Source organism: Podarcis liolepis (genome assembly GCF_965112155.1).
Source record: "Podarcis liolepis genome assembly, chromosome: 10".
NCBI lineage: Eukaryota > Metazoa > Chordata > Lepidosauria > Squamata > Lacertidae > Podarcis > Podarcis liolepis.
The window spans coordinates 24899633-24922363 of NC_139562.1; the positions used below are offsets into that span (position 1 = coordinate 24899633).

Genomic DNA, 22731 nt, shown 5'->3' on the forward strand with positions numbered 1-22731 from the left:
CTCGCGCACGCGGCGTGCTTCTCCTTTCTTCCCCTTTGCAGAAGATGCGCCGCTGCTGAGAGTCGCGGTCCTGGAAGTCGCCATGGAGCCGTCGGTGCCGGTCGTCTTCGTCCGACAGAACCAGATCGGAGGCCAAGACAAGACTGGGAAGGTAGGAAACGGCTGGAAACGAAACAAAGCTTTCACCAGCGTCCTTAAACGCCCGTTTAAAGCAGTGCTCTAACCCTCCCCTCCCCAGGCCCATTGAAATCCGTGGGGCTTGTTGGTGAGTAAACTTGCATGGGATCGTGAACTGAACTTGGCGGGCGGGAAGCTTGCTTCTGAGTCAACGTGCATGGGATTGCGCTGTAAGTCTTGGTTTCCCTCCCCCACAAAGAAGGGAAAGCCTCAAGCACCGCTTGCTTCCTTCAGTGAATGCGTGTCGTATTCCTGTGTTTTGGCCTTAGGTTTTCTCGCGGGCACTTCGAAGCATATGGGGCGGGAAAGGGGGAAGAGTGAAATCTTCCGATAACACTTATTTTTAAAAAAGCAGCGTGGCTTTGAAAGGGAGGCGTCATGACAGAATAATAGTGCATTGGAATGCCTCCCCGTGCTGTAGTTTAAATTTAATATCCCTCTAAGTCCAGGCATAGGCAAACTCGGCCCTCCAGATGTTTTTTGGGACTACAACTCCCATCATCCCTGACCACTGGTCTTCTTAGCTAGGGATGATGGGATTTGTAGTCCCAAAACATCTGGAGGGCCGAGTTTGCCTATGCCAGCTCTAGTCTGTGTGGTGTAACGGAGTAGGGATTGGATGAGGACCTGGGCAGCCATGAAGCTCATTGGGTGATCTGCTGGAGCCAGGCATTATTTCCCACGGTTGTTTTGAGGATAAAACGGGGAGGGAGGAACCATGCATACCACTTTAAACTCCCTGGAGGAAAGGTGGGATATAAATTGCAGGAAATGGCCGAAGTACAGAGATCTGGCCAGGGAGTAGATAGATCTGTGCGGTAGAGAGCACAGTTGGCAGTAAGTTCATTCCTGACTTGCCTTGAGGTCAAGGGTAGGAGCATTTTCATCCAAGTCTTTAGGCCTGTTCAGGGTGAACGCTTGAGGGCTTAGAGTGGAGAAGGGTGTGCAGGTAAGCCGGGCCCTCGGAGTTCCTGTTAACAAGAGACAGTTTCTAGAAAATAATGGTTTGACTTTATTGCATATGCGTACACAAAGGAACATGGCTATCGGCCACCAGCAACACATTGCAGACTGTGGACAAACATCTTAGTTTCTTTTTTTAGGTGATTATGACTACAATTGTGTTACATCTCATGTATTAATATGTTCCTCTAGGGGTGGGTGGGAGGGAAGTTAATCTGTTCCTGTTCTGTATAATATCTGCAAATGACAAATAACCGGGTGTTTGTTTGTATTTAAGTTTCTGTTAAGGCCAGTTTTGCTTCAAACCTGCCTATATTCAGCACAAAGATCTGAAGGGGAATTCTGAGGCCACTCAGGCAACTGTGTTAGACTTCTTCCTGCGATTGGAAGTATTTGCATTCCATCAGATTACAGATCGCTGAATGATAATTACCATATTTCCTACGCTTTGAACCCACGCTTTCCCCAAAGAAATTGAAGCACCATTTTGGTTTCACAATAACCTTGTGGGGTGCATCAGGCTGAGAGATGGTGATGCTCACTGAGCTTCATAGCTGATTTGAAATCTGAACCTAGATTTCTACATATGTTGCTGGCCTATAACTGATGGGAATTTGAGTCCTAAATTACATTGAGGGCCTCAGGCTGCTCACCCCTGTGACTTGCTTCTGCGCTGAAAGCTGTGAGTTCAAAAGTCATAGGTTAAAAGCATTCAGAAAGAAGCGTCATCTTCCATTTGTGCCCACCATTCACCCAAAGAGTCAGCAATGCCAGTTTATTAATGGTATCAGTGTTCAGAATTTCCAAGCAACAATTGCTTCAGGCGCCTTACAAGTAACAGGAGAGCACACACAATTTATTTTGCAATAAACACGTTTTAAAGTCACTTGAAAATTATGCAAGGCAGCCCATATAAAAAGCAGTCCTTTTCACAGCAGTTTTCTCATTTGTATTTTGAAAATAGAGGTTTTGTGTTGTGTCCCGAAACAAACGAACAAAAACACAAATCAAGTTTGGTCTGGAGCAAATGGTGCGCCTCAGAGTAGGAGCTTCAACAGAAAAGGCCCTGCCATATCCTCCCACATACTTCCCTTCTGACTTGAAAAGTATGATGATCAAAGCACGAGGGCAAGCATTGTGATCTTGTCCCATTTCCTGTTCCTGGTGTTTGCAGTGCTGTAGTGTAGTGTTCACTTAGGAGTACAGGAAGTGATCTGGGGAAAGGGTTTCCTTTGGGACCTTCCCGCATGCTTCGCTGGAAATCATATGTGAAGACTTTCCAGTTCATGCTGGTCCTGTGATAAGCTAGGAGGTGATCAGAAATAGGACTTGTTTAATCTGTGGTGTCCCAGTTATTGGGATTTCTTCCCCAAAAGAAACAGGCTTGTGGCTTAATCTGTTGGTTTTTAGATGCCAGTGCCTGGCAATTAGACGCCAGGCAAATTCTTCGTCTCCCTGTCTTTTTAACTATTCATACCCTTTTCTCCCTCTTGTGTAGCTCATTCTGCTGTTTCCTTTCTGTGCTTCTCATATTTCCATTTGTCTTATTATATTTGTATTGTTGCTTCTAAGTATATGAAGAACCTTTCTGTTTCCTTGGTGTTTTCTGACGGTTAATATCAACAGCCAGAAAATACCAAGGGAACACAAAGGTCCTTTATATGGAATTGTGGAGGGTTTCCTTCCCATTCTGGTTGCTGTAGTTGCTGAAATGATGTGTGCTACTCCAGACTGGTGTTTTTGTTTTGCAGGTATAATCTGTGACATGTCACGGACACAGTAATAGTGCATTAGTGGTGGACTTACACTGGGCTGTCTGTACGACATTCTCTTTTTTTAAAAAAAAAGATGCTTCCTCAGTGCATTGGCAAAGCACACAGTTAAAGTATGGAATTCATTTCCACCAGAGGCAGTGATAGCTGCCAACTTGGATGGCTTCTGAAGAGGGTTAGACAAATTCATGGAGCATAAGGCTATCAGTGACTACAATCCACAATGGATATACTTTGCCTTCATGGTCTGAGGCAGTATGTTTCTGAATACCAGGTGCTGGGCATTGCAGGTGGGCAGAGTGCTTTCAGGCTTCCCACAAGCATCTGGTTGGCCACAGTGAGAACAGGATGCTGGACTAAGATGGGCCACTGGCCTGATCCTGCTGGCTCTTCTTATGTTCTTATGCATTGCCATCTGGGAGGGCGAAAGTGGGACAAAACTGGGACATTTGTGGCATAAAAAGTTGCAGTATTTCAGTAGGAGGCTTCGGGAAATGAAGTTTTGTGTCAGGGACTGGTTGGATACAGAGGAATGATGGAAGGAACCAGCTGGGGAATCGCCAAGGGAAGAAGGCTTGGAGCCCAGGGACTGGTGGTGGGACCTCAATTGAGTGCTTAGAGGGAGAATCATAGAATCATAGAGTTGGAAGAGACCACAAGGGCCATCGAGTCCAACTCCCTGCCGAGCAGGAAACACCATCAGAGCACTCCTGACATATGGTTGTCAAGCCTTTGCTTAAAGACCTCCAAAGAAGGAGACTCCACCACACTCCTTGGCAGCAAATTCCACTGTCAAACAGCTCTTACTGTCAGGAAGTTCTTCCTAATGTTTAGGTGGAATCTTCTTTCTTGTAGTTTGGATCCATTGCTCCGTGTCCGCTTCTCTGGAGCAGCAGAAAACAACCTTTCTCCCTCCTCTATGTGACATCCTTTTATATATTTGAACATGGCTATCATATCACCCCTTAACCTCCTCTTCTCCAGGCTAAACATGCCCAGCTCCCTTAGCCGTTCCTCATAAGGCATCGTTTCCAGGCCTTTGACCATTTTGGTTGCCCTCCTCTGGACACGTTCTAGTTTGTCAGTGTCCTTCTTGAATTGTGGTGCCCAGAACTGGACACAGTACTCCAGGTGAGGTCTGACCAGAGCAGAATACAGTGGCACTATTACTTCCCTTGATCTAGATGCTAGACTACTTCCCTTGATCTAGATGCTAGACTGGGAAGAGGTGGTGTTGCAAGCTGAAGAGGTAGCAGGGCTTAGTGAGCTGGGAGAGTCTGTGGTAGAGAGAAGTCCAGAATAAGAGGTAGAAGCTGAAGCAGGAGAGTGGGATTTTCATGGAGGAAGAACACTGAGAATGAGCTGCTCTGCTCATTAGGCCTGTGGAAATTGTCTTCTTGCTAATGAAGAGTTAACTCCATCTGTGAGCTGTGTGATTACTGACCAGTAGGCCCACTAATAAGCCTAAGTTAATCATGTCTAATTACTTCAAAGGGTCTACTCTTGAGTTGTACTGGCATTGGATACAACCCTATCTCTCCCCCTGCCTCCCAAAATAAAACCTTTTGCAGGTGGGAACAGTATTGAGAGCACAAATCTCATGGCTGCCCAATTTAAAGGACATCTGGAGGGGATCTCTGGACATTTCTAACAGCTGCTAATTTCATGCTTTTATGCATTTTATGAAGCGCTTTTAGATGCATACATAATAAATGGAAAACAGTATATATATGTATATTTCTAATTAATAAATAAATACCTTGTTAAGAAGAGTAGAATAAATAAATCGGAATGCTCTCATTTCCAAAAGTCAAGGCCCTCTGGAACTGCTCTAATTTGACTTATATCTGCTCTTGAGATCCTCTTGTACCACCAAGGTCAATGGTAGCAGAAACGTTTTATCCAGAGAGTGCTGTGCCAGTTTTTGCTCCTGGTGAAGTTTAGGCCTTGTGAATTTTTGATACAATGACTTTAAAACGGAGTGGAAGGATAGGGAATGTGTTTTGCCAACCCCAGCTGTCAAAATGCATTTGTGAAATTTAGATAATCATTACCGGAGGATAATGGCTGCTAATCATAGTTTACCGGTCCAATTCTTCTGGGCTGTGGCAGGGTATGATTTGATTTTTATCTGTATTTCTGGAGCATACTCCGAAACTGGTGTAGAGGAAATGCATGCATACAAAAGGGTAGGCTTTTGATTGGTTCTTCTAGGGTGTACTTATGCAAATCGTTATTTGCAGCTGAACAGAGCTGTGCCTTTTCAGTTGACCAGTGGGGCTGCATCTCACATAATGATGGCTGCTTCTGCAACAAGCAGCTTGGCGCCTTGCCAAACCCTGCCCATCCTTTCCAGGAAAGCTGATCGGGCTTTTTTATGTGCATGCCAAAGAGATGGGTTCAGGGTTGCAGTAGGTACATTTGTCTCTGTGCCTTGTGTCTACAGCTATCAACCTGTGAGTGAAAGAGAGTTTCATGCAAATATGATCCCCATGCCAGTGAACAGGCAATTCAGGTTTGTTAATTATTTGGCGGCATGGATATTTATGAGAAGCGTAGCATTGGCTATAGAGACAGTGGGGCAGCAAAACTGCTATTTAAACAGGGTGACTTTAACATTTTACAGGTTCTCTTTATAGTTTTGCAGGAGGAAGTTCTAAAATGAAATTAAGTCCTAACTAGTTGTGAGTTGCAGTCTTTCCCTGTGACGTTATTTACTTATTTACTTAAGCAAAAGTAGTTGAGGGAGGTTGTAAAAGGGAGTGGGGAGATGGGGCAGATTCAATCCTTTCCTCTACTTCTGCCCCACCATGGGGGGAAGATTGATGTAAAGTTGTTATTTCACTTCTCTTCACAATTGTGGGTGCGCCTAACTTTAGTAAAGCAAAGATTCCGATCAGATCTTAATATCTAAATATCTTTACCTTGTAGTAAACTGGGATTTCTCCAATATATTTTCATTTTCTAGCAGGATTCCAGGCAAAAGGTGGACACCCCTTTTCCAGGATGTTTCCATTCACTTGACTATGGACTCTCACTTTTCATTTCATAGATTTCTAGGATTAGAGCAGGATAGAAGATAATCAAACCAGCCAGCTGCCCTACGGGCCAAATCATCCATTGCTCAGCAACACCAGCCCCAAGTAACACACATAGCAAATTGTGGAAAGCGGAGAGTAGGAACAAGCTATTAAATTTTACAAAAGGGGATGGCAGGTGCAACCAGTCGTCCACAATACAGTCAACAGATTTCCTGCAGGAGAATTTTGATTCCAAATTTGATAATTTAGACAATGAGTGCCTCTTTTCTTACAATCTTTGCAGTTGCTAGTACATGATGGGGGAGGAGTTGGGGGGCAAGGTAGTCAGTGATGTTTAAAGCGCCACTCCTGGATATAGTCATGGTTTTAACATTTGTAGCTTGGACGATTTGTTGTTGTTACTTTTGTAGGCCTTGTAATCACCACAGCAGTGTTATCAGCAAGGACAAACAGCCGCAGTGGCTTAAGGAAAGAGATTGGGTTTATATAGCTAACAATCACCACTGAGGTTTTTTCTCTTACCATATTAGCATCCCAGGTCTGCGATAACTCAGATTCTGGTCATCCCCTGTGAATGGTTCAGTATGGTGCAGTAGGCAATTGGCTCTGCTTGGTGGACCTCAAGATGCTAGTAAAAAACAAAGTGGTCCACACCTGGTGTAGATAACACTGAGCTAGATGGTTCAGTGGTCTGTTTTGGTATAAGGCAGCTTCCATTGTTTTGCTAAACACTACCAGTGCACCTTATTCTCCACATATGATTTCTCTCCCTTGCCATAATAATTTTTTCCTGTCATTTGATTCATAGTACCAAGCTATCCTGAGCTCATTTTAATGGACACATTTATTTTTCTCTTGTTTAGGCACACCATGAAAGAACCCTGAAAAAGCTTCTGGATGTGAATGGACAAGCACTGGTACCTTCTTATGACTACGACCTGATAGTTATTGGAGGGGGCTCAGGTGGACTTGCAGCTTCCAAGGTATGATAAGTAGAAGTGTGGTCATGAAAGCAATCTAGCCAACCAGAGCTTGGTCCTACTCCAAGAATGGATCCACTCTGTCTAAGCTGTAAGCAGTGTCAGAAAAAGATTTTGCAATCCATTCTGTCCATATGCAAAACGGTTTTGTGCAGATACGCTTCTCTGTGCAGACTCTAACATTAGTGTTGCAAAAGGATTGATGACAAATCCAGCTCCTTCCTCCTCCAGAGGCTTCTTGGATTTGCAAGGCAAATTCTAGCCTGGGAACATCACTGATCTGTTTTAGATCCACCTTCTGGAATGGACCTGGAACCCCCTTTTTCTGGAAACATTTCTACTCTGACTAAAGACCAGGTTTTCCACCTGGAGTCCACCCATTCTATCCCATTGGTCTTAATAATTGGGCAGAGACTGTATCCCAGAATGGTGTACGGTCAGTCCCTCTTCCCAGGGAATTCTGGGAATTGTACCTCTGTGAGGGGAATAAGGCTCTCCTAACAACTCTTGGCACCCATAACAAACTACAATTTCCAGAAGTCTTTGGAGGAAGTCATGACTGTTTAAAGTGGTATGAAGTTGAGTTAGAATTCATTTGCAGCTTTGACAGTATCAGTCAGAGCTGGTTGGGATCAGTTTGGCTTTTGCAGGCCTGGGCCAGCTCACTTACAGAAAGCAATTCTCTCCCTTTTGGTGTTTATGTTTTATCAATTGGTTATCAGTAGAGAGTGGGTGTCACACACCCTTTCTGACCAGATCTTCTATTACTTGGATCTTGCATTTGCGTTCTGTACAGTGAAACGGCAACACCCATCTGTTGCAGTAGGGAACCTCCTGACTTCACTTTGTAGTTGCATTCCCCCATGCTTGCCGCCACGTCCTACTGAGCCAGTGTGGTGTAGTGGTTAAGAGTGGTAGTCTTGTAATCTGGTGAACCGGGTTCGCTTCCCCGCTCCTCCACATGCAGCTGCTGGGTGACCTTGGGCCAGTCACACTTCTCTGAAGTTTCTCAGCTTCACTCACCTCACAGAGTGTTTGTTGTGGGGGAGGAAGAGAAAGGAGAATGTTAACTGCTTTGAGACTCCATAGGGTACTGATAAAGTGGGATATCAAATTCAAACTCTTCTACTGTGCACAACTGAGCATAACCCTTCAGGCATCTGACAAAGCAGTGCTCTGTCTCGGAAGAGTTTATGCTACAATAAATTTGTTAGTGCTGCAGTGACTCAAATGGCCACCCTTTTGACATTTGGAACCCCTGACACACCCCAACCTCTTTTCAGCAGGGGATCCCACCCCCCTGGCATTTGGCTGCAGCAGCCATTACTGGGAGATGAGTTGTGCTGGCTCCAGGTGCAAAGGCCATCTGGTGGGTCTGCTCCTGCATCCGGGTGCCTCCTGCTGGGCTTATCTGGTGGTGGTCAGTGGCAGCAGCAGTGCTGCTGTCTGTACCAACTTGATGAGAGCCACCCGCCATCTTAGTTTCCCACAATTCCTCTGAGCAGGGCTATGTTGGGGCCAAAGCAGAAGAATAAAATGGCCGACAGTTGACATCCCCTGTGGTAAGTGACTTGGCTGCCCAGGGGAGACAGTGGTAGTGGACCCTGCCAAGGAGCTGGTGTCCTGGTAGCTGCCCATGAATGCTGGTGGGTGTTAGATTTGCCACTTCGATACACCCAGCCAGAATTGGAAGTTCAAAGCCAAAATACACCTTGTACTGTTGATACTTTTAAAAAAAGCATGTTTAATTTAGCCACTTTGTTTTTTCTTCAAACTAAAGCTGTGGGAACCTGGCAATGAAGGTGTTCTTCAGTCTGCTTTGGTGCCTAGGGCCAGTTTTCTGTCCCAGAATCCTGCCCCACACAACTATTTTCCCTTTTAGGCACAAATTGTACTCCGGGGAGGGGTGGTGTTGAGGGTTCATTGAGCAACTGTTTCCCAATCCAGGAACACATTCTAGATCAGAGCCCAGGAGCCAGCTAAAGCATGCTTTAAGAAAAGTGTGAATAATGTAACATGTGATTTGGCCCATACTCAGTTCTGCAGCGCAGCCAGGGTCTGGGGACTCATCCTTGTGTTTAGTGTATTCACCCATAATGATCTGCTTTGGAATGCTTAAGATGCAGGCCATGGCTGGGGGCGAAGGCCGGGTTCACATGCCAGCAACGCTTGACAAACACATCACTTGTTGCATGGCAATAAAGCTAATTTTAAGAAGTATTGTCATTTAAAATGCCCTGTGATCCAGAAGTCTTGAGGGCCATCCACGTAATGGGAATCCAACCCATCATTTGACCGAGTTGTGGGAATTCGAGCAGCCAAATTATCTTTCAGCATTTAATTAAAGTTTGTGTTGTTACATTCACCCTTCCCTTCCTCCTTTTGCGCCTGTGGCATTCAGCTAAGTGGTGTTTTTCTCATGACTGTAGTAATTGTCGTGAAAAATCCAATCTTGCCTTTTCGTCATGAAAGATGGCAGGATTGAAGGAAGTTGTCCTGGAAAGCCCCTCCCAAGAATGTGCTAAAAGACTTCAGGCAAATTCAAAATGTGTTGGACCATTTGTTTTTTCCGGTTATAACAGGACATTTGATTGCCACATCAATTTGTAACCCACTTGGGAAGAAAGATTGCTCTTTGTGAACACTAGATATTGATCCCCCAAATTCATAATAAAGCAGTAATTTTTTTTTATTTTTTTTTTATTATTTTTTTTTTTGCAACTTGGCCACCATTACTTAGAGTGCAGATTTTCAGCTGTGGTTGTTTTTTTGTTTGATTTCCAGGAAGCTGCCAAACTTGGCAAGAAGGTTTTAGTTCTGGATTTTGTTGTCCCTACTCCTTTGGGAACAAGATGGGGTAAGTACTGTAAATGGTTCTCAGCCTTCGCTACTTTAGGGAAACTCGTGTGGCATAGTTCTTGGAGTGTTGGACTAGGACCTGGGAGACTAGGGTTCAAATCCCCACTCAGCCCTGAAGCTCACTGTGTGACCTTGAGCAAGTCATCTACCTCCCAAGGTGGTTGTGAGCATAAAATAAGGGAAGGGGATAAGTGTGTACACCACCTTGGAGGAAAGACGGTATAGGAATCTAATAACAGAGATAATTACTATTGTATTATTATAAAGACATCCATTCAAATCTGGCACTTTCTTCCAATCTTGGACACCATAGTACATGTTGAATTGTTCCTCCCCTGTCCTAACCCTTGAACATGATTTCCTATAGAATCAGGGCACATAACATATAAAGTACTACTTCGTACAGTGCACAAGTCAGATTTTTGCCCTTCAATATATATTAATATATGGTTAATATATATGTTTGCCCTTTGTAGCTATTTGCTGATTTGATATTTTGATGGCTAAAGACTGAAATAGAAATGTTTAATTTTGGCAGCAGTACCATTTTTACTGCTGAGATTCTACCCAGGGAAGACAAATGCCTTGCAGGACCCATCTTACTAAAATAAAATAAAAAATCAACGCATAGGATCACAGTTTCCCTGCGGCTAGCATGCTCACTTGGGGAAGTGACATTTGGATCTTATTGCATCAGCTACAGAGTCCTTTGCCTTCCATTTTCTTTGTCTGAAAATCATGAGGACGCTTCATCCACTGGCTAGTGCAGCCCTGGCTTTTTGTGGAATGAATGTTGGAAGTTGCCTTATACTGAGTTAGACCATCGGTCCAATTAGGCCAGCCTTGTCTACACTGACAGGCAGTGGCTCTCCAGGGTTTCACGATTGAACCTGGCAACCTTCTCCATGCAAAGCAGACGATCTCCTCATGAGACATGGCTCTTTCCTATCTTGCTGGAGTTTCGGGGCAACAGGGATCATCCATTTATTTCCCTTCAGCCAGAGTGTCCCTGGCTGCTGCTTCTGAAGGGTGAGGGAAGACAAAATTGGGCCCAGTTTCCCCCTGAAAAATTGAGTGGCCTTGTTGCACCAGTCACATAGGCTTCAAACCACTTTGCTTGTCCCTGGTTTCCATATCTGCCTCCCCGCCACCCAAAATATATACACTGAAGAAATAAAAGTCCAGATCAATAATGTTTTTCCAGTTGCCCTGGTGAAGGCAGGACTCTGGTTGCTGTTACAGAGGAAGGACTGGATGCTCTGACAGAATGGGCCAACTTCCCTGTTTAAAGGCCTTCAAGAAGCAGTCAGACTACAGCCAATGACCTACGGACCAATAGTTATACAGCTGGTCCATTTGAATGCCATACTGAATGACTGGGTGGTCCTGTCATAATGAGTTGCCGTATGAAGCTCATCAGGTTGCCTTTCTTTTGCAGGTCTCGGAGGAACCTGCGTCAATGTAGGATGCATTCCAAAGAAGCTGATGCACCAGACGGCTTTGCTTGGGCAAGCCATAAAGGATGCGCCCAAGTTTGGGTGGCAGCTGGATGACAAAGGTATAGACAGAGAATCCCATGTTGGCTGTTGGCTGTGTAATCTATGCTGCTCTTAGGAAGTTTAACCTTAGTGGAGGGTGTAGAGAGACCATTGGTGGGGAGCAGGATTCAAAGGGATGGAGGTCTGCTTTACACACACACAAACGCACACACACTCCAAAATTTATACACTGTTTTGGCATTCCCAGATAGCTTTCCCCCAACCTGGTGCCTTACAGATTTATTTATTTTAAATACTGTACAGTACTACAATCCCCTCAATCCCTGGTCAAAAGCCACATTCACTGTGGCTGAAAGGTGCTGTAGTTAAAACTAGCTTGAGGAAGGCTGTTCTAGGAGCTTTTATTGTGATTACATATTTTATCTGCCTAAAAGCTGGAGACACCAAGTGGAGTATCAGAAGACTGATCAGATGTTCATATTAGCAGTGATAATAGGAGAGCAATTGTGAATTCTGCGTGTATAAGACTTTCCTTTCTAAAGGATGATTTCAGAGCATTATGCAGCAGCACCTGCAAAATACGCTGGACCACACTCACCCGACATTGTTAATCCGTGCAGTGTCGGCAAAACTCCACAAACCTTGGGGAATTGAATTAATTATAAATAGGAGAGACACAGCCGTGCATCAGGTGTGTCTGTTATTGCATAGCATGCTAATGGAAAATGAAAGCCTTGGGTAGCCGAGGACTGAACTGCCATCTAACTTTTGTTTTTAAATCCTCAGCCATAAATCACAGCTGGGATACTATGACCGAAGCAGTTCAGAATTATATTGGCTCTCTGAACTGGGGCTATAGGGTGTCTCTCCGGGAGAATAAAGTCACCTATGAAAACGCTTATGGAGAGTTTGTCGGGCCACACAAAATTAAGGTAATGGAAATTGCCGCCTTTATCCTTCTTTTCATGGGGAAGGTTGGGTGGTCTGCTTCAAATGAAGAAATCCCCCTAGAACTGGCTGCTAGCCCAGAGCATTTGGCATCCAGCAACACCCTCCTCTGGCTTCATGGAATGAGAGCTCACAGCCACAGGCTTTTACAGCTAAAAATTGCTGGCATTTTTATTTACAGGCAACAAATAACAAAGGAGTACAGAAGTTTTACACAGCAGAAAGATTTCTGATTGCCACTGGAGAGAGGCCCCGTTATCTGGGCATCCCTGGAGATGAAGAATATTGCATCACCAGGTGAGATAACCCATTAAAATGGGTCTTATTGTATGTCCTGGGGGAAGTGCCCGCTGTCACTCAAAGTAAGTGTCAGGTGTTATGAGTGAAGTGATTCTGGGTTGATTCAAACATAGAGTTTTGAAGTGGCATAGTATCAGTTTTCACATATGTGTTGCTTGCTTAAAAGCACTTTTGTGTCAGAACAGCTAGCCACTTAAAACTCGTTATCTCCTTTCCTCCTTGGACAAAATATCAATTTTCAGGTGACGAGCCATTCTTGCTTTGGTTTCGATTTCTTGGCATGTGTAAGATCTACGGTGACAGGAGGGCTTGTTTGCATAGCAAATGCCTCTTCTCCACTTCCTTCTCTGTGGAAAATATACAGCCAGTCAAAAGAGATTTGAGCTTCTTCATATGTAACTCTTAAGATTGGAGGCAGGAAAGGCTTGGTGTGAGACATAGCCCTGGACTTTCTGGTTCCTGATGTGAAATCTTCCATTTGCAGAGCAGAATGTGCAGAAAGGAAGTCAGTCTGTACCACTTTTGTGGTCTTCCTTGTTTACTACGTAGGCTATGTAGGTTACTATGTAGTAAACTATGCATTAATTTCATCACCAGCTCATAAACTGGTTGATTTGTGACCACTTGCTTTAGATAATGCTCTGAGATTCTTTACATTCTCCTTGAAAATTATATTATTATCATTATTATTTCTGTGCTCTGACTTCATCTTCCAGTTAGTTTGCTGCCTGATATATCTCCTGCCTTCTGGGGTGCAAACCAATGTGTAAAATTTTATGAACCACAAAAGTAGAGATAAAACATAATGGAATAAGCCGTTCCCCCTTCTTTAATTTGAACAGTGTCAGTTGTGTACATCTCAGCTGTATGGATTTCCCTTGTATTTTTGACTCGGCTATTCATTCCTATTATTATTATTATCATCCCAGTGATGATCTCTTCTCCCTGCATTACTGCCCGGGGAAAACATTGGTGGTCGGAGCGTCCTACGTCGCCCTTGAGTGTGCAGGATTCCTTGCAGGCCTCGGCTTAGATGTGACTGTCATGGTGCGATCCATTCTCCTGAGGGGCTTTGATCAGGAGATGGCAAACAAAATAGGGGAACACATGGAAGAACATGGTGTCAAGTTCATTCGGAAGCATGTGCCTAGCCAGGTAAGAGGGGTGGAGGGATAGCACTTGTCCTTATTACTACATTATTGGATGAGCATTTTAGGTATTTTGCATTAGACATTGCTTTAAATATTCTGGCTTTATAGTTATTGTCTGTTGCATTTTGTCATGTAAGTTGCTTTGAGACTTTTTGAGGGTAAAAAGCAATTATAACAAATGTTAATAATAAATGTGGCCCCCACCCATTCAATAAACACGTAATTTTAAAATGTGCTTTAATACAAACATGTTCAAAGAAATCCAGGTTCTGTTTTATGACTTCAGAAGCGCATATTTCACCATTTCCTTGCAGAGCCTATATATCTTGGCACACAGGTGCTCTAGCCCAGTATTTGCTGCATTTATGTGGCAGTTCTTCAGGGTCTCGGACTTCTGCATCACCTGCTATCTGATCCTTTGAACTAGAGAGTAAGCTTAGGGTCTTCTGCCTACTAAATATGCTCTGCCACCGAGCACGTGTGTGATTCATGGCTGTGATGTTCTGTTTTGGCTCCCAAACGCCGTAAACCTGGAAGTGAGTGTTCCGGTTTGCGAAAGTTCTTCGGAACCCGAACGTTGGACGGGGTTTCCGATTGGCTGCTGGAGATTCCTGCAGCCAATCGGAAGCCATGCCTTGGTTTTCAAATGTTTGGGGAAGTTGAACGGACTTCTGGAACGGATTCCGTTCGACTTCCGAGGTACGACTGTATTAGGTTGCTATCTCACTGACGTTTGTGAGGGCCTTCCACGTTTATAGTGCAATAATAGCTGTTGGTTTTTCGGATTTTTTGGCACGCTGCGCAGGATGTTGTCAGGCTTGGAGGTATTCTTAGAAGTTGGCCTCTGCCCCTCCTGTTTTGACCCCTTTCCCATCAAAACAGATGGCTCTTCGGTGCAGAATTTTGTCTGGAGGGCCTAAAACATCTACTTCATGGGGAGTTTTCCCCTTGAACCTATCTGGAGTTTGACACTCCCATTTAAAATTATCATCATTATTTATCTGTTATCACTACAATTACAGTTATGCCCCACCTTTCCTCCAAGGGGGACATACATGCTTCTTCCCACTTCCTATTTTGCCTTCACAACAACCCTGTGAGGTAGGTTGAGCTGAGTGACGGGTGCAAAGACACCTACTGAGTATCATAGCTGAGTGGTGATTTGAACCCCAGTCTCCCAGCTCCCTGTTCTATACTCTAACCGCTGCAACACATATTCCCCCCCATCTGTTTTAAATTCATTTTTCTTTCTTCAGTACAAACATCAAAAGATGCAACAGCACAAAAAGCATGAATTACATTTCTTCCCCGTGCTAATAATAGCACCAGCAGTTAGTTGTTTCTCTCTGACTCCCTCTAAAATGCGTGCAATTTGTGCATTATCAATATTTTCATGCCGCTCAATAGCAAAACACTCTGAGCTGCTTACTGTAATTTAGCCATACATGATGGAAACAAAAAAATATAAATAATGCAGCATAAAAGCTCCAGCAGCCAAGAAATAAGATCAGCACAACAAAATTCTCGAGCAGCACCAGAAAATATTTTAAAGATGTTTAAAAACATTTGGAAAAGCCATTCCATTCTGCCAAAAGGTGCAGCAAAAGAATGTTTTTTTTAAAAGTTAATTTTTTTTGCTTCAGTCAGATACACTTACCTAAGAAATAGCCCCATTGAACTCAGTGTGGTTACTTGTGAGTAGGCATGCATGAGATTCCATTGCTAAAAGAAGACTTGTGCCATCTGTGTTCTTGCAATTGTGAGGGAGTTCTCACGGAGGATGTGTGTGTGAGAGAGGAAAAGAAATTGTTAGCATGCATTTCCTTTAATGATTAATCAGTAATTATTTTCCTATAGCAGATAATTGTTTTTCTATTCTGTGGGCCATTAGGATAGGCTTTCAGCTTTTCAAAGGCAAGAAAATTAAATGCAACAAATTTCCTCTGTGCTTCCTCTTAAGCACACCAGATAGTAAAACACAACCACAACTACTACTACTACTACTACTACTACTACTACTACTTAAAAACACTACCTGGTCATCTTTTGCTGAGCAAACATACCCTCCCTTAAAAAAGATAAGAGAGCAAGCTGAAAACCCAAGAGAACGTGAATGCTTCTTTTTTGTGTGCGTAAATTATATCCATTGCTTGGGTTGAGAAAGAAGAAGATTGGCTACATTTAAGCAGCATATAAAGGTAAAGAGATCCCTGACCGTTAAGTCCAGTTGCGGACAACTCAGGGGTTGCGGCGCTTGTCTCGCTTTACTGGTCGAGGGAGCCGGCGTTCACCCACAGACAGCTTCTGGGTCATGTGGCCAGCATGACTAAGCCGCTTCTGGCAAACCAGAGCAGTGCACGGAAACACCATTTACCTTCCCACTGGAGTGGTACCTATTTATCTACTTGCACTTTGACGTGTTTTCGAACTGTTAGGTTGGCAGGAGCTGGGACCGAACAACGGGAGCTCACCCGATTGCAGGGATTCGAACCGCCAACCTTCTGATCGGCAAGCCCTAGGCTCTGTGGTTTAGACCATAGCGCCACCCATGTATAGCCCCACCCTTTTATTGTCCTTTCTGCAGTGAGGTGCAGTATGTTTCTGGAATGGGATAGATGTGCTCAGATCCCGAAAGAAATGAAGGAATAGCCAGTTTGCATGTCTGCGTGTTGTTTGCAGAGCAGGTTGAGTTCTGAAATAGGAAGCCAGTGCAGTTCTGTGTCAAACTATATTTGCTATATTTAATGTTATCTGGATCACAGTATATGGGGAAGGGAGGCTAATCCTCTCCCTCTCTATCTGCACCCCTCAGGAAAAAAACAACACCCAATCTCCCTCTGTGCTACAAGATGTCCACATATGCACTTGAAGGTAGCAGGCTAGCTTAGAGGGGGGGACATAGGACCAGCCTAGAGGCCCACACAACTCTTGCAGTGCCAGATCACTGCTCCCCACCAGCCAGAATCTGTTACCTGAGGAGGTTGCTTCACTCTGCCTAATGGTAGGTCTGGCCCTGTAGTGTGAGCATAATCCTAGCCCTGTGTAGACTGTAAGAATCTGAACTACTTCAGAATTCCTGCAGAAGTAATCATGTGAGTTGACTCTGCATTTGCTGGATTTGGCAGTGGTTTACCTTCTGTGGGGTTTTTTCTTCTTTTCAACATAGGTGATTTTGTGTGTGTGTTTGTGTTTGATGCAGGAAGTAAGATAACTCAGTAAGTGAACCTATGGCAGACAAAATGTTCTGTGAAATGGGCTCAGAAGTAGGAAGGGCTGCTCCACCTACCAACCAAGGAGGACACTTGTCCTGAATAGAGTGACAGGAGAAAGGGCATTTGCCCAACCAGCTTCTTGGCACAAAGCTATTGAAAGTGCAGGAACTCCTTTAGACCAAGGCTTGGCACTTGGAGGAAGTTAACTCTCTTTGACTGGAGGAAGTAAGCTACCTTGTGTACGCAAGGTGATGCTTCCATTTATTAACACCTTTTTAAATTTCCGCATTGTTCTGAGAACTGAGCCCCCTTTGTCCTTTATTGCCTTTGTATGCTATGGTATGAATCAGCGATATAAGTGGCAGCAGCACTTTCATTGTTTTCATTTCCTTTGTTATAAAAGAACCACCATAGAGCTGTCATAAAAAGGACTTATTTATAAAGAGAAAGAGGTTGCACGTCACTTAGAATTTTAACTGCTGCAGCAAAGAAGTTTATATTTTTCATAAGCCATAGGTATAGCCATTTATTTTCCCTGGATGGATGTTTGCAGATTGCATTGGAGATTGTGGTGTAAATGTAGGGCTAATTCTCCGAATCCTCTTGACTTCAAAGCTGCAATATCTTTTTTCAGTTGATTCATGATCACATTTAAGGTCACATGAGATGTGATGGGAGCAGCCATGTTTGTTAAATCATGGATCTTTCCCATTCACATATTAAATGCAGGTAGTGTGATTTTTTAACACCGAAAGGGGAGGTCTAAGTTTAACATCACTGCTGTTGGTTATCTCAGGTTCTTTTTTATGAGCCTGGATCTGTAGGGGGAGGTAAAATGGAGAACGGTATTGGCACCATTCAACCCACATGTCCTTTTGATATTAACATATCTACTTTCTACTTGACCGGGGCAGGCACATAAACAACAAACATGGCTGCCATCATGTTGATCAGATATAGATAAAGATATTTAGCATTCATGACATTCTCAACTGCATAAATGGTTCTTTAGCATGCGTGTCTACTTGTTAGGGTTTAAATCTTGTGTTAAATGTATGTATTGTTTCTGTGTTCTAGTTTTGCATAAATCACTTTGAGGCTGCTGTTTAGAAGGCGATTAATAAGTCACTGACTAGAATAATAATAAAATATGCACTAGCCTTTAGGTTAAATGGGAGTAGCTTAAAAGTCTGTTTTCTTGTTAAATCTCTGGTTTTTGTTCAGGGGAAACAGCTCTAGTAAATAGGTTGGATTCATTCCAGAAATCTAGTGAACCTTCTTCAACAATTCCCTTTTATTTCAACAACATCCCGAGTTAAAAATACACTTGTACTGGGTGCCTTCATGGTTTGAACAAATGCATCTACTTCTTGACACACCGAGGTAATATTTTAATGCTCAAAATTCTGCAGATTGAACAGATCCAGGAAGGAACTCCCGGAATACTCAGAGTCACTTCTCACTCCACAGAAAACTCTTCTGAAATACTTCAAGGGGAATACAATACAGTAAGTAATTTGTGCTGGTCTTCTCTGTTGCAAATTTGGCTGTACATTGAATGGCTTTGAGAGATTGTTTACGTGCTGAGTCAGATGCTCAGGTTTCCTCATCACATGAGCCACTAAAGCCACTTGGAAGTGCATGCTTGTGATTCTGTGGGGCAACACAGGTAGCTGTGAACTGGGCTGTACCTGGAGGGGTGTTTAGCTATTTACATGATTGCAGCTGCTGCAGAAGATGTTGGTACAGCTGTGGAATTAGCTGTTGGTTGCGTCTAGGTACAGCTGGGTCCACACAGCCATTTCCCTATGGGATTGCAGTGCTGCAGCTTCTCATCCGTTGATGTTGCGCAAACCAGCCCTCCATGAACAATTTTCACAATGAAATTTGTAGCATGGGGTCCTGGATTCTGATTGATCTTCTGGTTGTTATCCTAATGCAGTAATTAATATACTTAAAAAAACTAAAGACACCTAAGCTTCCAGGAACAGTGGAGGCTGGTTCATAAGTGAGAATGAAACACTGCCCCAGTAGCCTCAGTCTGCCCTCGCTTGACCTCCCCTTCCTGTTTACTAGCCCAGAGACTGACATTGGTTATCGACTGTTGCTGCTTCTATAGGCCCTATAGAACTCAGCAAGGAGGAGGTTGGGGGCAAAAAGTATTAGTTACCACCACCTTCCATTGCCTCTGGTGCCACCTACTGTTGACCTCCCTGCCTTCTACTCAACCAGCTCCAATGGGCACCTGCTGTCACTGCCTGGGAGATATATGACTAACACAAACACTGACGTTCTGCAGGTGTTGCTGGCGATAGGGAGGGATGCTTGCACAAGAAAAATTGGCTTGGAGAAAGTTGGAGTGAAGATCAATGAAAAGTAAGGTTTAATCTCTTGACTGTCTAAGTACTGTGGCTATTTAATTTTTTTTTGGGGGGGGGAGAGATAAATTTCCAATGCTGTTCTGTTGCAATAAGGAGAACGCCGGTGCAGCATAATGGTTAGACTGTTGGACTATAACCTGGGGGAGCAGGGTTTGAATCCCCCCTCAGCCATGAAGCTCATTGGGGTGACCTTGGGCCAGTCACCATCTCCTAGCCTAACCTACCTCATAGAGTTGTTGTGAGGGTGAAATGGGGAGGAGGAGGAGGAGAACCATGTACAGCACCTTGAACTCCTTGGAGGAAAAGGTATATAAATGTAATAAATAAATTAAACAAACAAATAAATAAGGAGGAATTCTACCCTCTATTTCTGATATATGTCTATATCTCATTACTGAACATGCAAAGAGGGTGGACTTTTGCAGTAATTGGAATGTTAACGATTAACAGCTCTGCAGTCTAGGGTTCTGCATTATTTCACTCTTGCCAGTTTCGTGGTCCAGATTTTTTTTTTTAAACTATTCATGTCAGTTACCACTGTGAACTATACCCTTTGTACTGTGTACGCTTTCCAGTTTGGTTGCATAATGAGGCTCCGTGTGTGTGTGTGTGTGTGTGTGTGTGTGTGAGAGAGAGAGAGAGAGAGAGAGAGAGAGAGAGAGATAACTCAGGAATATCTGCTTTGCATGCAGAAGGTCCTTGGTTCAATCCCTGCCATCTCCCAGGTAGGGCTGGGAAAGACTCTTGTCTGAAACCCTGGGGTTGCTGCCACTGCCAGTTGCTGCAGTCAATATTGAATGAGAGAGCCCATTAGTCTGACTTCAGTATATGTTGGTTTCCTGTGTTCCTATGTTTTTAGCAGTTACACAAAGGGGGGGGGGCGGAATGTGAAAGGTGATGCTTCTCTTATGATAGCACTGCAATAAAAGGAAACGGGGGCTTTGCAAAATTCTCATTTCCATGCTGCTGTTAAAAGGCACTGAGGTCCTGGATCCCTAGTGATCTCTCCCTTTCCTACCTACTTTGACAATAATCCCTGCATTTTGTGGTCTGGCAGCCCACATTCTGCCTGAATTTATGTGCAAATGGCTATGTAATTTGAATCCATTCCCGTTTGGGTCCAAGCCTGTTCTCTGTGGACATGAAACATTGTTCTGAGGACACTGGGATAAGTCTGCGAGAATCACAAATCCTGCCACGGCCAAGATGAACACAGCATGGACTCTTGTCCTGGCATTGGAACAGTCTGAATTGTCCGAAGTTTGATTTGAAAGAAGGGATTCGCGACCTACAGGCCACTGAACCTCTCCTCTTTTCTCCCTCTCGTAGAACAGGAAAGATCCCTGTCAATGAGGAGGAGCAAACTAATGTGCCTTATATCTATGCCATTGGAGATGTGTTGGAAGGCAAGCTGGAGCTGACGCCAGTGGCAATCCATGCAGGGAGGCTGTTGGTACGGAGGCTTTATGGTGGCGCAAACACAAAGGTGAGCGAGAGGTTTATCGTCATGCATTTTAAAGAAAACTAACCTCTCCCCACCCCACAGTCAGAATAATAATGCAAGCTACCACCCCGTCTCCCCTCATGCACTCTTGTTTACATGATTGATAGTGCATTGGCCCAATGAGAGTCTGCGTTGTTATTCGTATGGGTTTTCTTAGTCTTACGGAATTTTTAAAAACCTGTTGCAGACAAATGTGTTTTCCTCGCTTCCAGGGCACGTTCACCCACCATTAGCGGGGGCAGCAAAGGGGGAGCAGTGTTGTGCACCTGGTTTCCTGGCAGTGAGTGTCGCTGCTGCTTACTGGAGGGGGGGGGCGAGGTGTGGGGAGCTCAGCTGATTGGCACCTGCGCCATGTGCTGCCTTCCCCTCGCCTCCTTCCCCCTCCATCTCAGTAAAGTGGCAGCCCAGGTGAGCAGCACAGAAGCACCTTTTAAGCTCCACCCGCTTTTGCTGAAGCTACCCCAATGTTTTGTTACTGATGCCGACGGAAGTGTGACACTCATACAAAAGCGTCTTTTCCTTGACAGTGTGACTACGTGAATGTTCCCACCACGGTATTCACTCCTCTGGAATACGGCGCCTGTGGTTACTCGGAAGAAAAAGCCATAGAGACATTTGGGGTGGACAACATTGAGGTGAGCCTAACAAGCCTGTATAAAATATAGTATCAATATATTGTGTAACACAAGGCCGATCTTGTGCCCCTTTCTACTTCTAGATTGGTGTGTGTGTGTGTGTGTGTGTGTGTGTGTGTAGGACCATCATCTTGGATGCAGGTGGCACTGTGGTTTAAACCACTGAGCCTCTTGGTCTTGCCGATCAGAAAGTCGGTGGTTTGAATCCCTGCGACAGGGTGAGCTCCTGTTGCTCTGTCCCAGCTTCTGCCAACCTAGCAGTTTGAAAGCACACCAGTGCAAGTAGATAAAGAGGTACCATGGCGGTGGGAAGGTAAACGGCGTTTCTGTGTGCTCTGGTTTCTGTCATGGTGTCCCATAAATGGTTTAGTCATGCTGTCCACATGACCCAGAAAGCTCTCTGTGGACAAACGCCGGCTCCCTTGGCCTGAAAAGCGAGATGAGCGCCGCAACCTCATAGTCACCTTTGACTGGACTTAACCATCCAGGGGTCCTTTACCTTTACCATTATCTAGTCCTTCTCAAGGTTGGCTACACAATCACATCATTCAGTTGCGCCACTTAGCCTGGTGCCAACAGCCATGAGCCTGTGCGGATGACAGGCCTGCATCTTTATAAACATCTGAGTGCCTGTGTCCGGGAATGCATCAGAGTAACATCTGCCTTGTATGCAGAAGAGCCCAGGTTCAGTTCCCCCCATCTCTAGGTAAGGCTGGGAAAGGCCTTTGCCTGACACCTTGAGGAACTTCTGCCACTCCTAAGCAGGTAGCGCTGCTCCCAGTGCACCCAGTGGTCTGACGTGATAAAAGGCCTCAACACCTATATTCAGTAAAAATGCGGGGAAATGTTGATGCAAGTTATTCAAACTTAAAATCTATTCATTGAGGGAAATACCTGTAAAACACAGGTGTAAGTATCAGAAGTTATATTGTGCTGTTTACAGTGTGGAGCTGCCCTAACCAAGCTTGCATATTTGGTCAGGTGCTTATGTTAGAAGCATCCCTAACATGCTTCTTTAGACTCCAGTGCCTTTTGTTGACACCATACCAATCCCATCCCTCTTCTCACACCTTGTTGGTATTTCTGCACCTAACACTATCCGATAAGTAGCTGCTGCACAGGCTATTGTGTAAATTCAAATGTGCCTAAGAGCTGGCCGGAGGGAGCCATGTTTGAGCCCTGCACCCCATGTTTAATAAGCCTGGGAAGCATATTCAAAGAATCAGTATGGACATATAGAGGCAAACTTATCAGTGCACCTCTTATTAAAATTTCTATACCCCCCTTCACCAGAGGATCACAGGGCAGT

The 22731-nt window shown here is 44.3% G+C and overlaps 1 protein-coding gene across 1 annotated transcript in view; it reads left to right on the forward strand.

Moving 5' to 3' along the window:
- TXNRD1 (thioredoxin reductase 1) overlaps positions 1-22731 on the forward strand; it is a 29956-nt gene continuing 7225 nt past the window's right edge. The window contains exons 1-11 of the mRNA XM_083462178.1: positions 1-151; positions 6817-6936; positions 9718-9790; positions 11231-11350; positions 12078-12223; positions 12421-12536; positions 13469-13694; positions 18315-18410; positions 19202-19278; positions 20613-20769; positions 21315-21422. Coding sequence (XP_083318304.1) covers positions 83-151; positions 6817-6936; positions 9718-9790; positions 11231-11350; positions 12078-12223; positions 12421-12536; positions 13469-13694; positions 18315-18410; positions 19202-19278; positions 20613-20769; positions 21315-21422 — 1308 coding nt within the window. The 5' untranslated portion in view covers positions 1-82. The remainder of the gene's footprint in view (positions 152-6816; positions 6937-9717; positions 9791-11230; positions 11351-12077; positions 12224-12420; positions 12537-13468; positions 13695-18314; positions 18411-19201; positions 19279-20612; positions 20770-21314; positions 21423-22731) is intronic.